The 14,536-nt window shown below is 36.8% G+C and overlaps 1 protein-coding gene across 3 annotated transcripts in view; it reads left to right on the top strand.

Moving 5' to 3' along the window:
* The window catches only part of SECISBP2L (SECIS binding protein 2 like), a 30,938-nt gene extending 16,712 nt beyond the window's left edge, over positions 1–14,226 (top strand). For all 3 annotated transcript variants that reach the window (XM_080625943.1, XM_080625945.1, XM_080625944.1), the window contains 11 exons: positions 93–224; positions 520–603; positions 1,626–1,793; positions 1,951–2,092; positions 3,721–3,890; positions 4,969–5,101; positions 6,082–6,244; positions 6,921–7,141; positions 7,778–7,932; positions 8,420–8,639; positions 9,619–14,226. In XM_080625943.1, coding sequence (XP_080482069.1) covers positions 93–224; positions 520–603; positions 1,626–1,793; positions 1,951–2,092; positions 3,721–3,890; positions 4,969–5,101; positions 6,082–6,244; positions 6,921–7,141; positions 7,778–7,932; positions 8,420–8,639; positions 9,619–10,289 — 2,259 coding nt within the window. In that variant the 3' untranslated portion in view covers positions 10,290–14,226. The remainder of the gene's footprint in view (positions 1–92; positions 225–519; positions 604–1,625; positions 1,794–1,950; positions 2,093–3,720; positions 3,891–4,968; positions 5,102–6,081; positions 6,245–6,920; positions 7,142–7,777; positions 7,933–8,419; positions 8,640–9,618) is intronic.
* The last annotated feature ends 310 nt before the right edge of the window (positions 14,227–14,536 follow it).

The following is a 14,536-nucleotide window of genomic DNA, read 5'->3' as shown; positions in this document are numbered from 1 at the left end:
TTGATGAGGGCAGACATGAGAGCCTTACATGCATGTACACGCACCTTGAAAAACTGCAATTGCAAAATGCCAATTCTGTTCGTTATTTTCAGTCTGGATTCAGATGCAGAGACCACAGCACATCCTCAGAAAGAAGGCAGAATTTGCAGAAAAGACACGAAAAACCTCTAACTACAAGCCAGTCAAGCAGAACAGAGCAGAGTCCTGAACCTCTGTATTTTGAGGTAGTGTTGTATGAAAACTGTTTCTGTGCTATAGTGGTGCATGTTGTGGAATAAGTGATGTTTCCTCCTAATTGGAATTGGATTTCTCTAGTTTAAAACATTATTCTTCTTTAAAAAAAAGTAAATGAATACAAAAATGTTTTGTTAGGTTTTTATTATTTTTGTGTCACTTTTAAGCCCTACTAGCTTATGTGGAACTTCAGGATTCAATTTATTCTTCTAGCTTCAGCTCTTTCAATTGATGCTTTTCATGTGACTTTCGGTTCCATTCTCTTCGTTCTTGTGTATTGTTTAGGATGAAGATGAATTTCCAGAGCTGAATAGTGACAATGGCAGCAGTAAAAGTGGTAACATCCAGCAAAAGATTTCACCCAAAGTAGTAAGTAATTATTAATTTTGCAAAGCATTTCTAAGTTAAGTAATTTTGAGACTACTTGATATGTGTAATTTCTTCATCAATCTTCACTACTAAATGCAGTAACTGGGCTCTTCGTGGAATATATGCATTACCAGCTGTGGATGCTAAAGAAATGCCAATTAAAATAAGTGGTGCAGAGAGCCCATCTTCAAAAAAACAAAGCTGGATTTTTGTCTGTTAATGAGATTAACAAGTGAAACTCTAGGATAGACAGACGCATGGTATCATAAACTATCACAAGTTAGAAGCAATTTATAAGGACCATTAAGTCTAGCTCCTAGCTTCTCCATCTCACTGGTTTCTGACAAGTTTTGTGCTTTTTGAAGTCACATGCTAAATTTTGTGTGACCAGTAGATGCAACAGGTTTTTTGAGGTTAAGATTAGTTTTGAGGATTATCAAGCTTTTTTTGTGTTAATACGTAAACTATATCCTGGTTATTCTTTGTGACTCAAAGGGCTTGCGTTCAGACTGGTCCTTTGGTGCAGACTTCGCTTGAAACTGTTCAGTCTACAAATACGTAGTAATGGTGTCAGTTTTTCAAAATAGCTACAGTTTGTGTAGTTTATTTTGAAATGAAAATAACTGAACTTTATTTGTTTCAAGGCTGTAGAAACAGGTTTTTTTAAAAGATACTGTTTTTAATATCTGATCTAAATGTTTTTGTTGCAGGACCATACATACAGGTTACTTAATCTTTACAAGAGGGGATAAGAACACTCCCTTATTTAGCAATCAGACTAGAAAGCCTTCTGAAGGCATAATTGAAGATAAATATAGTAGTGTTTTAGTGCAAAAATGAAAAACATGAGTTTCCATCTCAGTTAACTTACTGTGTCACTTTGCTGTATTTAATTGGGATGTCATACTAGTGACCAAAGCACTGAAATGGTTCATTTGGTTTCTGGAGTGCCACGTTTCCTATGGTCTTTAGCGAAAAGTCTTTTAATTGTGGTTTTTCTTGCATTTTGCTTAAAATCCTAGTTGGATGATTTGCCAGAGAATTCTCCAATCAATATAGTCCAAACTCCAATTCCCATCACAACCTCTGTACCAAAGCGTGCAAAAAGTCAGAAGAAGAAGGCCTTGGCAGCAGCACTTGCAACAGCTCAAGAGTATTCAGAGATAAGCATGGAGCAGAAAAAACTTCAAGTGAGTAGGACACCCCCACCTCCCCAGCAGCTGGTAAAGAGGTGTATCAGTTACTTGTTGGTCTTCTTTATTCTGTAATGGCAAGATTCTCCTTGTAAAGAATGTTTTGCAGGCACTATTTCTTTGTATTTATCAGCATATGATGTTTGTGTTAAAGGAGGCTCTATCAAAAGCAGCAGGAAAGAAGAGCAAGACTCCTGTTCAGTTAGATTTGGGGGACATGTTAGCAGCTCTCGAAAAGCAGCAGCAAGCAATGAAGGCTCGTCAGATCACCAACACCAGGCCTCTCTCATACACAGGTATTTCTCGTCTGCCTGACATGGCTGAATCTGTTTTGTGATAATATAAATGTGATGGGTTTGAGCATCTTAAATATGGGTTGTTTTTCTGTCAAGTTTTCGGTTTTGAATGTAAACATAATAAAAACCTGGGAAGACTTTCTTGATGTGTTCTCAAAATTCACCTGTGCTGTCTTCCTCTGAGCTGCAGTATGCAGTGGTGAAAGTCCATGTATAACTGAGGGCAAACTTCTCCTAAGACCTACTATTCAAAACTCAGGATTCGTGTCTTGATTGTAATTCAGTGCTAAAATGAATATGAGAAGAATTGTATTAGGTCAAACCAAACAATTACCACAGATACTACAAAATTCTCTTGGAAAGCAGCTTAGTGAGGATACCTGTGACTGATACAGAGGGCTACCTCTCCAGGATATTCTTCCACCTCTACTGATCATAGTTCAAGGCCTTCTGACCCGAGACTTTCTAAAACCAAATTTGTTCCTTAATCTGTCCATCACTTCTATCACATGCTTTTGCTGTCTATAAGGTCTGATGGCAGTGAATGTCTTAAACTTACCACGTGTGGTGTGGAGATGCTTTTCCTTCTCTGTTTTCAGGTTTTTTTGTGGGAGTGGAGATCAGGGTCAGGTTGGTTTATGCCCCACTTGCAGTTTTGTTAGCTTTCATAGCCTCTCTATTACAAAGACTGAAAAAGTCATTCCCTGCTCTCCTCTGAGTTTTAAAGGTCTGTCATATCTTTTGTAGTCTGAAGAGTCCTGATCTAGTTATTCTATTGTCGAAGTATGTTCCATGTTGCTTTCTCTTTACCTCCTTGTAGTTCTGTTGTATCTTTTTGAAAATAAAGGAAGATCAGACATGCACAGAATACGAAGTTATAGTTCCATCATGAATATATACAATGGTTTACTTAGGCTTATTTTTTCCCCTCTATTTCTTTTTCAACACTTAAATTAGCTTTTGTAATGTTTGCTGCTGAATACAGCGTTGACATTATTGTAGTTATCTATTGTAACCCATTAATCTCATTCCTGAGCAGTAATACGTAGCCTAGAGTCCATTGTTATGGCCATAGTTACCATTTTCCTTCTTGTGTGTTGCTTCATTTGCCTGCTTTGAATTTCAGCTGTGTTCAAACATTAATTCATGTTGTCAAGGTTATATCAAACAAAGTTCAGCAAAGAACAGTTGGCATTTCCACTGAAGTCTGTTTGTTTTATTCTTTCCTGTGGAAGATATACTAACTACATGCTTCAGTCTCCTCTGTTTTGTCCTGTCGACTAATCAAGTCTTTGACAACTGAAACTCAGTGTTTGGATAAATATTTGCAACGTATCTTGCTATTAAAATCTTACTAATAAAATTCATTAGAGAGATGATCCCTTACCAATTAAGTAGTTCGTTTCCTGGAATCCATAGCTTCCTAAAACGTGAGGCTAAGTTTGAAGAAAGCTTAAAACCATCTGGGAGCAACAATATCTGATGATGTAATTTTCCTGTCATTATGAGCTGCTTTTTTCCAAGGAAGGAAAATGTACTTTGAGAATTCATCAGTGGAAATACTGAAAACAGTGCTGAAATGAAGCTGACATGTCTTTTGGTGGAATTAATATCTTTCTTGTATTTAGTTGGCAGTGCTGCTCCCTTTCATACCAAAGAATCCACCAACAGAAAGTCCTTAACAAAAGGGCAGCCATCAATGGGTTGCCTTAATCCTTTGGATTCAACTGCTCCAAAAGTGAAAAGAGGAAAAGAAAGGGAAATTGCAAAACTGAAACGCCCTACAGCACTTAAAAAGGTAAACATATCAACCGGGGGGGTGTGTTGACCCACAATCTTCAAAAATAACTGGTATTTCCTTACTTGAGGACTCATGACCATGAGCATTGGGTAAGGGAGTCGTGAGCTTCTAGCTCCTGTTACACTGATATCCTGTCCTTTGGATCTAGGCATGCAACATAACTTTCATATTCCCATAATCGGTTGTAGATGGTACAAATCTATCTCAACACAGATTACAAGGATTTTTTTTTTTTTTTTTTTTTTTTAACCATAAGCACTAGGACATATGGGAGAATTTGCAGATTTTTCATGTTGTATCCTAGCCTGTAGTGCAATATAGCATGCTAACCTTATGTTTTCCTTCTCTGGTTTCAGAGATTATTTTTTGAGTCAAGTTTAGAAATGATTGGCTGTGCACATGTATGTATGTGCACATGTGAAGTAGGTATGTACACAGAATACACAATGTATGGAAATCAGAAGGGAAAAATGAAAGCCTTTTTTAACCACCACATTTCTTACCAAGATCACTTTATGATATGGGCAGTTAGAACTGGTAAAGCTGGGCCTGTACAAAGGCTGGCTTTGGCTAAGCTGCTTCCCTCCCTGCCTCCCTAGCTGTCTGTTGTCAATACCTTTATGTTGTTATTTATCATAGTAATACAGATCTATCCATGGCTACTTACCTTTGCTCTGTCTCTTCTTGTATAGAAAGGATTTTCTGTGCTCTGGTGCTTCACAAAGATGACTAGTATTCTTGCATAAGGTTTCTTTACAGGGGTGGGAATGAAGGAATTGTTAATGAGAGTGTTATGTGTCAGAAAAATTGTGAAAATAGTTAATATTAAAAAGAATTGTTGAAAGCACTATTTACGTAGAAGTATGAGTATTGTGTAGACAATCTGTATAATGCTGAAATGAAATACTGTTTGTGATCCAAGAGGAAATTGAAATGATTTCAGGGTTTTCTATGCTGGCATGAGTAGGAAAGTTCAAAACAACTTGTTTATTTTGTGTTACATTTGAGCAAAAAGACATTTTTCTTTAGTTATCTGTAATTTTCAAATGCTGATAGCTGTTGGTTTTGTTCCTAGATCATTTTGAAAGAGAGAGAAGAGAAGAAAGGCCGTTTGTCATCTGACCACAGCCTGTTGGGATCTGATGAGCCAAAAGAGATTCATATAAATGTGACTGCTGATCAGTCTCAGGAGCTGGCCTCTCAAGAAGGTTGGTCTCTATCTCTCTAGCTCCCCTTTTCTTCCCCCAAATGCAGTAAAGGGCTTATTTTAATATTTTGTCCTTTTTTTATGCAACACAATTTATTGATGTTATCTTTTAACTTTTTTAACATTATTAAATACTAGAAGTCAGAACCGTCTTCTAAAATGCCTCGTCTGTCCCTCAGTTGTGGAAGGCTGAGTGCACTGTGGGTTCTAAGTACGTAATCTCCATACAGACTTTTAATTCATTCCTCTTCAGTGGATGTTCCTAACATGTCAGAGTTCCTAGCATTTTTGACAAGCAGACAAAATGTGATGTGGTGTCATCCATGCCATGTTGATCACAATGGTTTATAATAATGAGCAGACTGGAAGTTTTCCAGATACAGAAGTTGCAAACCGTAAACAAGGTTTTGCAGTCTTTTTAAATAGTCTTGTCAGGCAACTGCAGTGTCTGGATCATTGATTTGCAACATCAGCTCTGAGCAACTGGGAAACTCCAGAGACTTTTTGACATATTTGGGTAGGGAGGAGGTGTCTGTCAAGATTCCAGATGTATTTCTTCAGAACTGTTCTTCTGAGTAACCTACCTGACTGAAGTGTGAAAAGCTTAAATATTCTAGGAATAAGTTAGCTAAATATTATATATATTTAAATGGTAAAGAAATACTGGAAGAAGTTTTTATTTTTTTATTTATTTATTTATTTAGGCAACCTTTTCCTTCTGTTCTGCCAGTTTCCTGAAATAAGCTTTGGAAATTTTAAATGAATAATCAAATATTGTTTATTTATCCAACCTATGCTGAATGTTGGGTATGTGCTTGTTTTGTCCTGATCCCGCCCTTGTCCCCACTCCGGGGGAGAACACTCTTCAGTTTTTCAGAACATTATTTGGGAAAAGCAAGGGAGCGATCCAGAAGTATGATGCTGTTTCTTTTATATGAAAACGTCTTTGCCTTTTATAATGTTTCACAATTGTCTTTTCAGAAACCGGACTAAGCATGACTAGTGATACTTCGCTTTCACCGGCAAGTCAGAATTCTCCGTACTGCATGACCCCAGTGTCGCAAGGTTCACCTGCTAGTTCTGGAATAGGCAGTCCAATGGCATCTTCCGCAATAACCAAAATCCACAGCAAGAGATTCAGAGAGTAAGAGTTTTGCATTATTAATATAAATTCAAGGCTTGTGCTTCAGTCATCTTTGTCTTTTAAGTGTAGATAGCTTTAGTAGGCTTACGAGGAGTTTAATGAACATAACCTACCCTTTCATCAATAGAAGTTTCTGTAAGTTTTCTTTTTTTGCCATAGGTGGATTGCTCTGTCCATGTTTATACATACAGAAATGTACACATCTGCGTGTTGGACTACTTTGGTTACTGCAATAAATAAACTAGGTGGAAGTATTCTCCAAAAAAATTTTTTTAAAGGAGGGCTACGTACACTTGGGATGGGATGGAATACTTACGAATGTTGAAAATATTGTAATAGTCACTCTTACTGTATTACTGCTTTTTCTTTCATCTATCTTTATAGAAAAGCAAATTAAGGAATAGTGGCTTATGGCGCCTAGTATTGTATCTTTGGTATTTTTTAATAATCTTTTTGACTGACTTCTTGAGATGAGGGATGTTAGTGGAAATACAAATTTTCCTGGATGGATTTTTATCTTACAGTATACAGTCTGCTGTCTTAAATCCTTTTAATAACTTTAATAGCAGTTTAGTAACTGTTCCAAGGAAGTAAAATGACTTGGTGAAAGAAAAGGCTCAGTGCAATAGTATTGATTATGTGCTATGCTAATATTGGATGGTTTTTGAATTGACAGATACTGTAACCAAGTGCTAAGTAAGGAAATAGATGAGTGTGTGACTCTCCTGTTGCAAGAGCTTGTCAGCTTCCAGGAACGTATTTATCAAAAGGATCCCATGAGAGCCAAAGCAAGGAGAAGACTTGTTATGGGGTTGCGTGAGGTTACTAAGCATATGAAGCTAAATAAGATCAAGTGTGTAATCATATCTCCCAACTGCGAGAAAATCCAGTCAAAAGGTATAAATGATAAAAATAAGTGGTGTATTTAACTGCTTACAGTTTTCTTATGCTGATTAGCATGGTTTAAACATTTTTTAGTTCCTATGTATGATATAACACCCAGAATCAATTGCGTAGTTGCCACTCTGTATTCATTCTCTTCTACTCAATTCTGGAAGAAACTTGTTCATGAGAGGTGGAAAGCTTAAAGAAAAGTAGATATTATAACAAATATAATAGACTTCAATTTTTTTCTGTTCAATCTTTGATATAGCTAGAGTTCTGAGCTTTGGGTGCTCTTATGGAAGATTCCTTGAGAGGAATGTGAATTATTTGGTTAGTCAACCAACACGTTTTGCTACAGCCAGAAGTGTAGATAGAGGCATCCTGAGACAGGAGAATAGGAAAACTCTGCTTAAGAAAAGAACTGTGAATAAATTGTGATTTGTATGCAGGAGAGAATAGAGAATGTTGCCTTGATCTATACTGATTATACTTGAAATGTACAGTTTGTTATCCTGTAGGACAGAGTAGCTGGTGATTGTATGTACTGAAGTTTTACTGACCAGTTGCAGTTCAAATATGATAGTGTTGTATAGCATCATACTATGACTTTAACTGACTAGGTATGTATTTAAAATTGCTTTCTCCAAGGTGGACTGGATGAGGCTCTATATAATGTAATAGCCATGGCACGGGAACAAGAAATTCCTTTTGTCTTTGCTCTTGGCCGTAAAGCCCTTGGGCGTTGTGTGAACAAGCTGGTTCCTGTGAGTGTAGTGGGTATCTTCAACTACTCTGGTGCTGAGGTGAGTAAATCCATTAATGTAAATGGCTGGAGTAAACAGTTATGTGCCTTTTAAGAATTTATTTGGCATAGAGAGCCCACCTAACTAATATGCATTTGATAATGGCCCTGACCTGACCTCTTTGAGTGTGTTTTTCTTTGGAGGGCAGTATTTACAGAACTGAGAGACTGTTGAAATGCTTTAGTTGCAACATCTTTGTAGCTTTTAAATAGATTTAAATGCCATCTGAAACTCACTGGAAGGCTTAAAATCGAAAAAAAAAAAAAAAGTATATATATCTCCAGTATCTTTTAAATTTCCTCAAAGCTGCATAAACACGGGGTAGTATTTTTATTTAATACATAAAATAATTTGTAGTTGAAGTAAAGGTATTTGATACTAATAAGCTTAAGGCCTGCTCTGTGGTATACCTCTGACTAAAATGAGTAATTTAAAGTGGAAATTATTAGTAAGAACTACTGATTATAAAAACTGCCTTTGTACTTAGGACCTGTTTAATAAGCTGGTATCACTGACTGAAGAGGCCAGAAAAGCATACAGAGATATGGTTGCGGCAATGGAACAGGAACAGGCAGAAGAAGCCCTGAAGAATGTCAAGAAGGCACCTCATCATATGGGCCATTCTCGTAACCCTTCTGCAGCAAGTGCTATCTCATTCTGTAGTGTTATTTCTGAACCCATATCTGAAGTCAATGAGAAAGAATATGGTAAGTGTATTAAAACTTACTTTTGTGTAACTAGAAGCTGGAATTTTCCAGATGATGCTTATTGCAAACTGTAGCCAAAAATATAGTATTTCTTCATAAATTATGGTGTTCTGCAGTTTTCAGGGATAAGAGAAAATGGGTTAGACTTCAGGGACTTCTGTAAGGATTTTTTTTTTTTCTCTGAACTATATAAAAATACTAATTCAAATTTCTAATCCTCAGAAGTGTTAGTTACCTAACTTGCAGCAGTGGAGGTGGCTTCTCCAGTTTTATTGATCTGGTGTAGAACTGGTACCAAATGCAGAATTGATTATTATATGCTTGAGGAAAAACTAATGACAGAGGGTAGGAACTAAATTATTGAGGTCTCTGAAGAAAGGATATGTAGTTTAATTATTGAAACATGAGAATGGTAGCGAGTGATTCCAGTGTGAGCAAAAGGCAGATTTATGTAGCCAGTTGCTTAAGCCCAGATGACAGAGCGGTTAAGAAGGAGAATGCTTGATTGAAATCAGACAACTTCTTTTTTTCAGTCTTATGGTGTATTAAACAGAAAATTATCTTGGTTTTAATTAGTTCTTTTGTGGTGTCTTAGACTTATTTGTTAAATGTTTTTAAAAAAAATCCTTAAGCAGATGGCTTAATACTGTAGTAGTTTTGTTTTTAAATTATACTTGAGAGTAACCTCCTTGACCACACTCACTGATACATCCCATGCTTCTACAGTTTACACAGGAAACTAAGTGCGTGAGCTTTCAACTTGTAATGTCTGGTTAAGGATACTGTGAAAACCTAAAGTTATTCACAGCTCTTTCTCTATTTCTCTTCTTCCTTTTTCTAATCGAAATTTTTCTTGCATGCATAGAATAATATTAAAGTCATTAGCTCTTACTGCTACTTAAACAATTCTGAGGTGTTCAGGGAAAATTCTTTTTTGATAGAAAGAATTAATGTTTTCTGCTTCTTTTGAAACTTGTAGAAACGAACTGGAGAAATATGGTGGAAACATCTGATGGGTTAGAAACCTCTGAAAATGAGAGAGAATCCTCATGTAAGACTGCGGTAACAGAAAAAGCTGGTAATGGTCAAATTGAAAAAGCCACTATTAATAAACAACCACCTTTGGCTACATCTGGCACTACCTCCGCAACAAATTACGGAAAAGCCACACCAGGTGACAAAGATGAGGTGAAACCAGATGACAATCTGGAATGGGCCTCACAGCAGAGTACAGAAACAGGATCACTGGATGGCAGCTGCCGAGATCTTTTGAATTCTTCCATGACCAGTACCACCAGTACTCTTGTACCAGGAATGTTAGAAGAGGAGGAAGAGGAGGAGGAAGATGATGAGGAGGATTATGCCCATGAACCAATCTCTGCAGAGGTTCAGCTTAACAGCAGAATTGAATCTTGGGTTTCAGAGACCCAGAGAACTATGGAGACTCTTCAGCTTGGAAAGACCCTTAGCGGTGCTGAAGACAACACAGAACAAAGTGAAGAGGAAGAATTAGAGACTTCTGAGCAGGCTGATCCAGTCACTGATGGTGAGGAATGGACAAATGATAAGCACGCAAGTACCACTCAACATAAACCCACAATTTGCAGTTCTTTGAATAAAGAGCACACAGATTCCATCTATATGCCGTAAAAAAATAAGCAGGAACTCAGGAACTTTTTAGAAATAATATTAAAACTAACTGTTGTAAAGGTTGCAGCCATTATTTCGTATGCTTCATCTCAACATTTTGCACTGTTAAACATTTAATATGTATATTTAATTCACAACAATATTTTTGTAGTTGTCTGTTACTTGATTTAAAAACTAACTTAGCTTTTAATCAGTATCTTTTTCCCAGAATAGAAACTGTGTGGAAAATTTGTCAGGAAGTATTCATGTGATCTTTTGTAAAAGGAAACATCTTGTAACTGATCAGTTTTAAGCAACATTCATTAAGATGTGATCATTTAGCTCATTTTAACACAGATAACCTATGTTAAGACTGACAAATGACCAGCCCTTTATATTGGTGTTACGCTGTTATGCCAGGCACATCAGTGTATTTGGCTGTGATTTTCTGGTTCCATCTAGAAGTAGAATTTTAGTTTTCTTCAAAGAAAAGCTGTAAAACCCCATTTGCAGTCTTAATTAAAAGTAAATAGTAGAGAAATCTATGCATGATTCTTATGCCAAGATGTAGCTTTTTAGTTGGGTCTCGGTGAATGCATCATTAAAAAGCTGATGATAGTTGAGATGGTTACAATAAGCTACAACAACTTTGATTCCAGAAAAACTTTAAACCAGAGGGATATAATTAATATTTTGGGTTGTGGGTTTTGTGTGGTGGTTTGGTTTTGTTTTGTTTTTTCAAGGTGAAAATACAGCATTAAAAAACAGCAAAGAAAACAAAAATTCCTCATTTCTCTCCACAGTTGCTGTCTGCCAAACCACACAAAGTGAATCACTAACCATAATCTCTATCCAGGGCTCTTAGTCAACTGATGACTTCCTCTTTCTCCTGTCACTTACCTCAGGAATGCTGTTTTGCATATTGTAACCTACATAATGTTGCAAAAAGCAAGAATAATCCTTTAGCAGCAAGTGTGAATGATGTGGTGGCTCAGTGTATCTACATGTTCATCTGCATGCTCTGATCCTGGCCACCCCTGTGTTGAGTTCAGGATGTATCCTAACAATTCTTACTCAAAATGTGACCTCTCTTTGTTCTTGCAGTTGTAGCAGCTTTGGGAGTTGATCTCTAGAGTAGAAAAGGAAGTAGTTTTCCAGGAAAGGAGGAAGTGCCCTGTAGTTATGGGGAGGTATTTCAGTGGTTCTGAGGTAAAAGAAAAAAAATATGCCCTCTCCGAAGCATAGATGTTGCTGGAGAATTGTTCCATGTTTTGTTCTGAATATTTAAGCAAAATCCATTAACTAACAATGAATTCATTTTAGCTTGAAGATGGAGTATGTGTCTAAACGTTGCATGTAAGGAGTATATTTTCCATTTTTGTCTTATATTGGCAAGGGAAGTACTGAAACTGCCAGCAGCAAGAGCTTCACTACAAGAGTAGCCAAAGAGTAACTCACATGAGTAACGCTTTTATAGTAAATGTATGTTTCTTTTAATGTCACTTCATTTTTCTTGATCACTTGTATCAAAATGCATAAAAATCCTCTGGGTAGGCTAAAAAAAAAAAAAAACCCACAAGAAATGAATAGCTTAGTTAGGTATTTAATCCACACATATTAATATGGGACCAACGCTTATAGTACTAGTGATGCTGGCATTTTAAGTTGCACTGGGAAAATAAGACTCCAGGTTTAGAAATCATCTACCCCTGGGTTTTTGTGGATGCTAATGAGTGTAATAAAACCTCTGTGTATTATGTAAATAATGCTTTGATAGGCATAGCAAATGCTATGTAGATAAGCAGTATAGAGAGCTGCTAGGACAACTGGCTGTTCTGTCATGTTCTTAGTTCCTTAATATAATCTTCCTAGATGTTACAACAGGTTTTTATAGGAAAACAGAGACTAAGGAATGATGCCTCCTGAATGTTAAACCTTTTACTGTATGTAAAATGGCAGATTTGTACCGTCTGTATGTTTTGAAAGAGTTTTTGCTTTAGGAAATGATAAGTGTTTGAACTGCTGACAAGCAAAACTTGCCCTTGGATGTGTAAGCACGTCTCGACACCAGCTGAGATACATGTATACACTGAGGGCAAAACTTCACTAGAACAGCAAAAAAACAAAGGTGTTTGTAATTTTTCCTTCTGCTTTTTCAGTGCCAGTGATTCAAATAACTTTTGATCTTGAAGTACGAACATCAAAGGCGCATCTTTTTATATGTCTTTTCTGAACTTGGACTGTCATTTTAAAATTTTCTGATGTTTGTATCAAAGAAGTCTTGTAATATTCAGCCCACTATTTAACTGCAGTTTTGCTACAGGTTTAATAGAGTTCTTGAAGGTGATACAGCACTTCTAATATCTCTCAATTTGCCAGCAAATAAGGAACTAGTCTCTTTTTCAAATGTGGCAGTTCACCGTTAGAGGAGCAAACAAACTGAGTACAGGAAACTGGTTTTAGTGCTTCCTTTTGATGAGCTGGAAATGAGCAATAACTGAGAATGAAATTGCAATTCCTTTGGGAGTGATCCATTTGCATCTAAAATTAGGGAAGTTCCTTGCCACTTGAAGCACTTGAAGAGAGTATCTCACTGTGGTAATTTTGATTCTGTTATCACCAGAATTTAGAAAGAAAGTCTACAAATGTTTTACAATACCATGATTTAATTTTTTTTTTACTAGTAGCTGAATTTCTATTTCAGTATCAAGGTGTGCAGTGTACTATACAGGTTGTTACTGTCCCCAGGAAGAGGTGTTTCTGTAGTTACAGGTGTATAGATATTTTTGTTGTGAGAATGATTATTCGGAAAACAAATCTACTTTTCTTAAGACATTCTTTATAGAAATTATTTCACCACTTAATTTATCTGGTAAAATCCAAACTAATGTATCTGTGGTAGGGGTAGGGATCTTTAAATCTGGTAGAGGTGTCTATGTATACAGCCTATTTATATGAATACTTTCAGTATCTCTGTCAAAATAAGTGGATTACAAATATGTAAAAGGGAAAAATCTGAAGAACTTTGTCCTTAGGTGGACCAAGTAACAATGTCTGAGTACAGTTAGGGACCTGATCCTGCAAGCACGTGCTTAAGAGCATTAGTTCCACTGGCTTAAATCGGTGGCCTGTTTATCTGCTTAAGTTGTGTGCAGGTAGTTGTAAGACTGGAGCTAAACGGTGACAGAGGGTATTGACCTGTGTTTTAAAAACTTATTATAGAAAATGTTCAGTAATGCACTTGTTGGTGTTCTTCTGGTAAAGATAAGAAGTGTCTTTATGCTTATTTGGGTGGGTGGGAGCTTACACAATGTGATTCTGTCCAGTTCTTTAACACAAGCTTCAATTTTAATAATGTTACTTTAAATACATATGTAAAAAGTATTATTGTTTGAAAAGCTGCTGTTTGCTGAACTGTCATTAAGTATTTCCTGTGAAGTTGTGCCAACTAATGAAAGTTTACTGAGTTGATGTCAATGTTAGCCATTTAAAAATTGGACATGACAATTTGTTAATGAAACAAAAACCAGCAGAAGTAAGCCATAGAAACGTGTAATGTGGGTCTGCTACCCACCCTGCCACACATAAGGAAATACAAGAATGTCAAACCCAAAACTTCCTCGCCAATGAATGATAAAGCTGAAAGTAGAAACCCAGTTGGCACAGCCCACCTTCTAAATGTTGATAAATAGTTCATATATTTTACTTTTAAATAGATTCTACTAAGGAAAGCTGTTTAATCTTTAATGTCTTAAAATTTATAGTAATATTTAGGTTAAAGCAGTAGAAAAATCATTATGAAATACAATATGAAGGGTTTTGTTCCATTTCTTTTTTGCTGTATGAAGGATAATTGTTCTGTCTACCGTACTTTTTGGAGTAATAACAGCTTTTTTGCACTATGTAAATACTAGTGGGGAATTCTTCCATAACTAATAAAAATGATTGTAGAAATTTACAGCTTTATTACTGTGATATGTTTGTTCACAACTAGTTTACCCTGAGTTTGTTTGCAGATGCTGCCCTGGCACTACAGGAGGTGAAGGTCTGCGTTACACCGTACTTGGCCACAGGGTGGAGAAGGAGCCATGTGGGGGCTCCTGGCCTCGGCCCCAGCCGCAGGGGTGACAGCGCAGGGAGCTGAGCCCTCCGGTCACCCAGACTGAGTGGTGACTGCCAGGGGGGCTGAAGAGAAAAATGGGGTTAGCAGAGGGTTTCTCATGTTACAGAGCCCGGTCCCTTTTGTCACGCATCATCTCAGTGATGAC

The sequence above is a fragment of the Psittacula echo genome (genome assembly GCF_963264785.1).
Source record: "Psittacula echo genome assembly, chromosome: 10".
Lineage (NCBI taxonomy): Eukaryota > Metazoa > Chordata > Aves > Psittaciformes > Psittacidae > Psittacula > Psittacula echo.
Note: the sequence above shows the minus strand (reverse complement) of the source record. Positions and strands in the feature narration are given on the sequence as shown.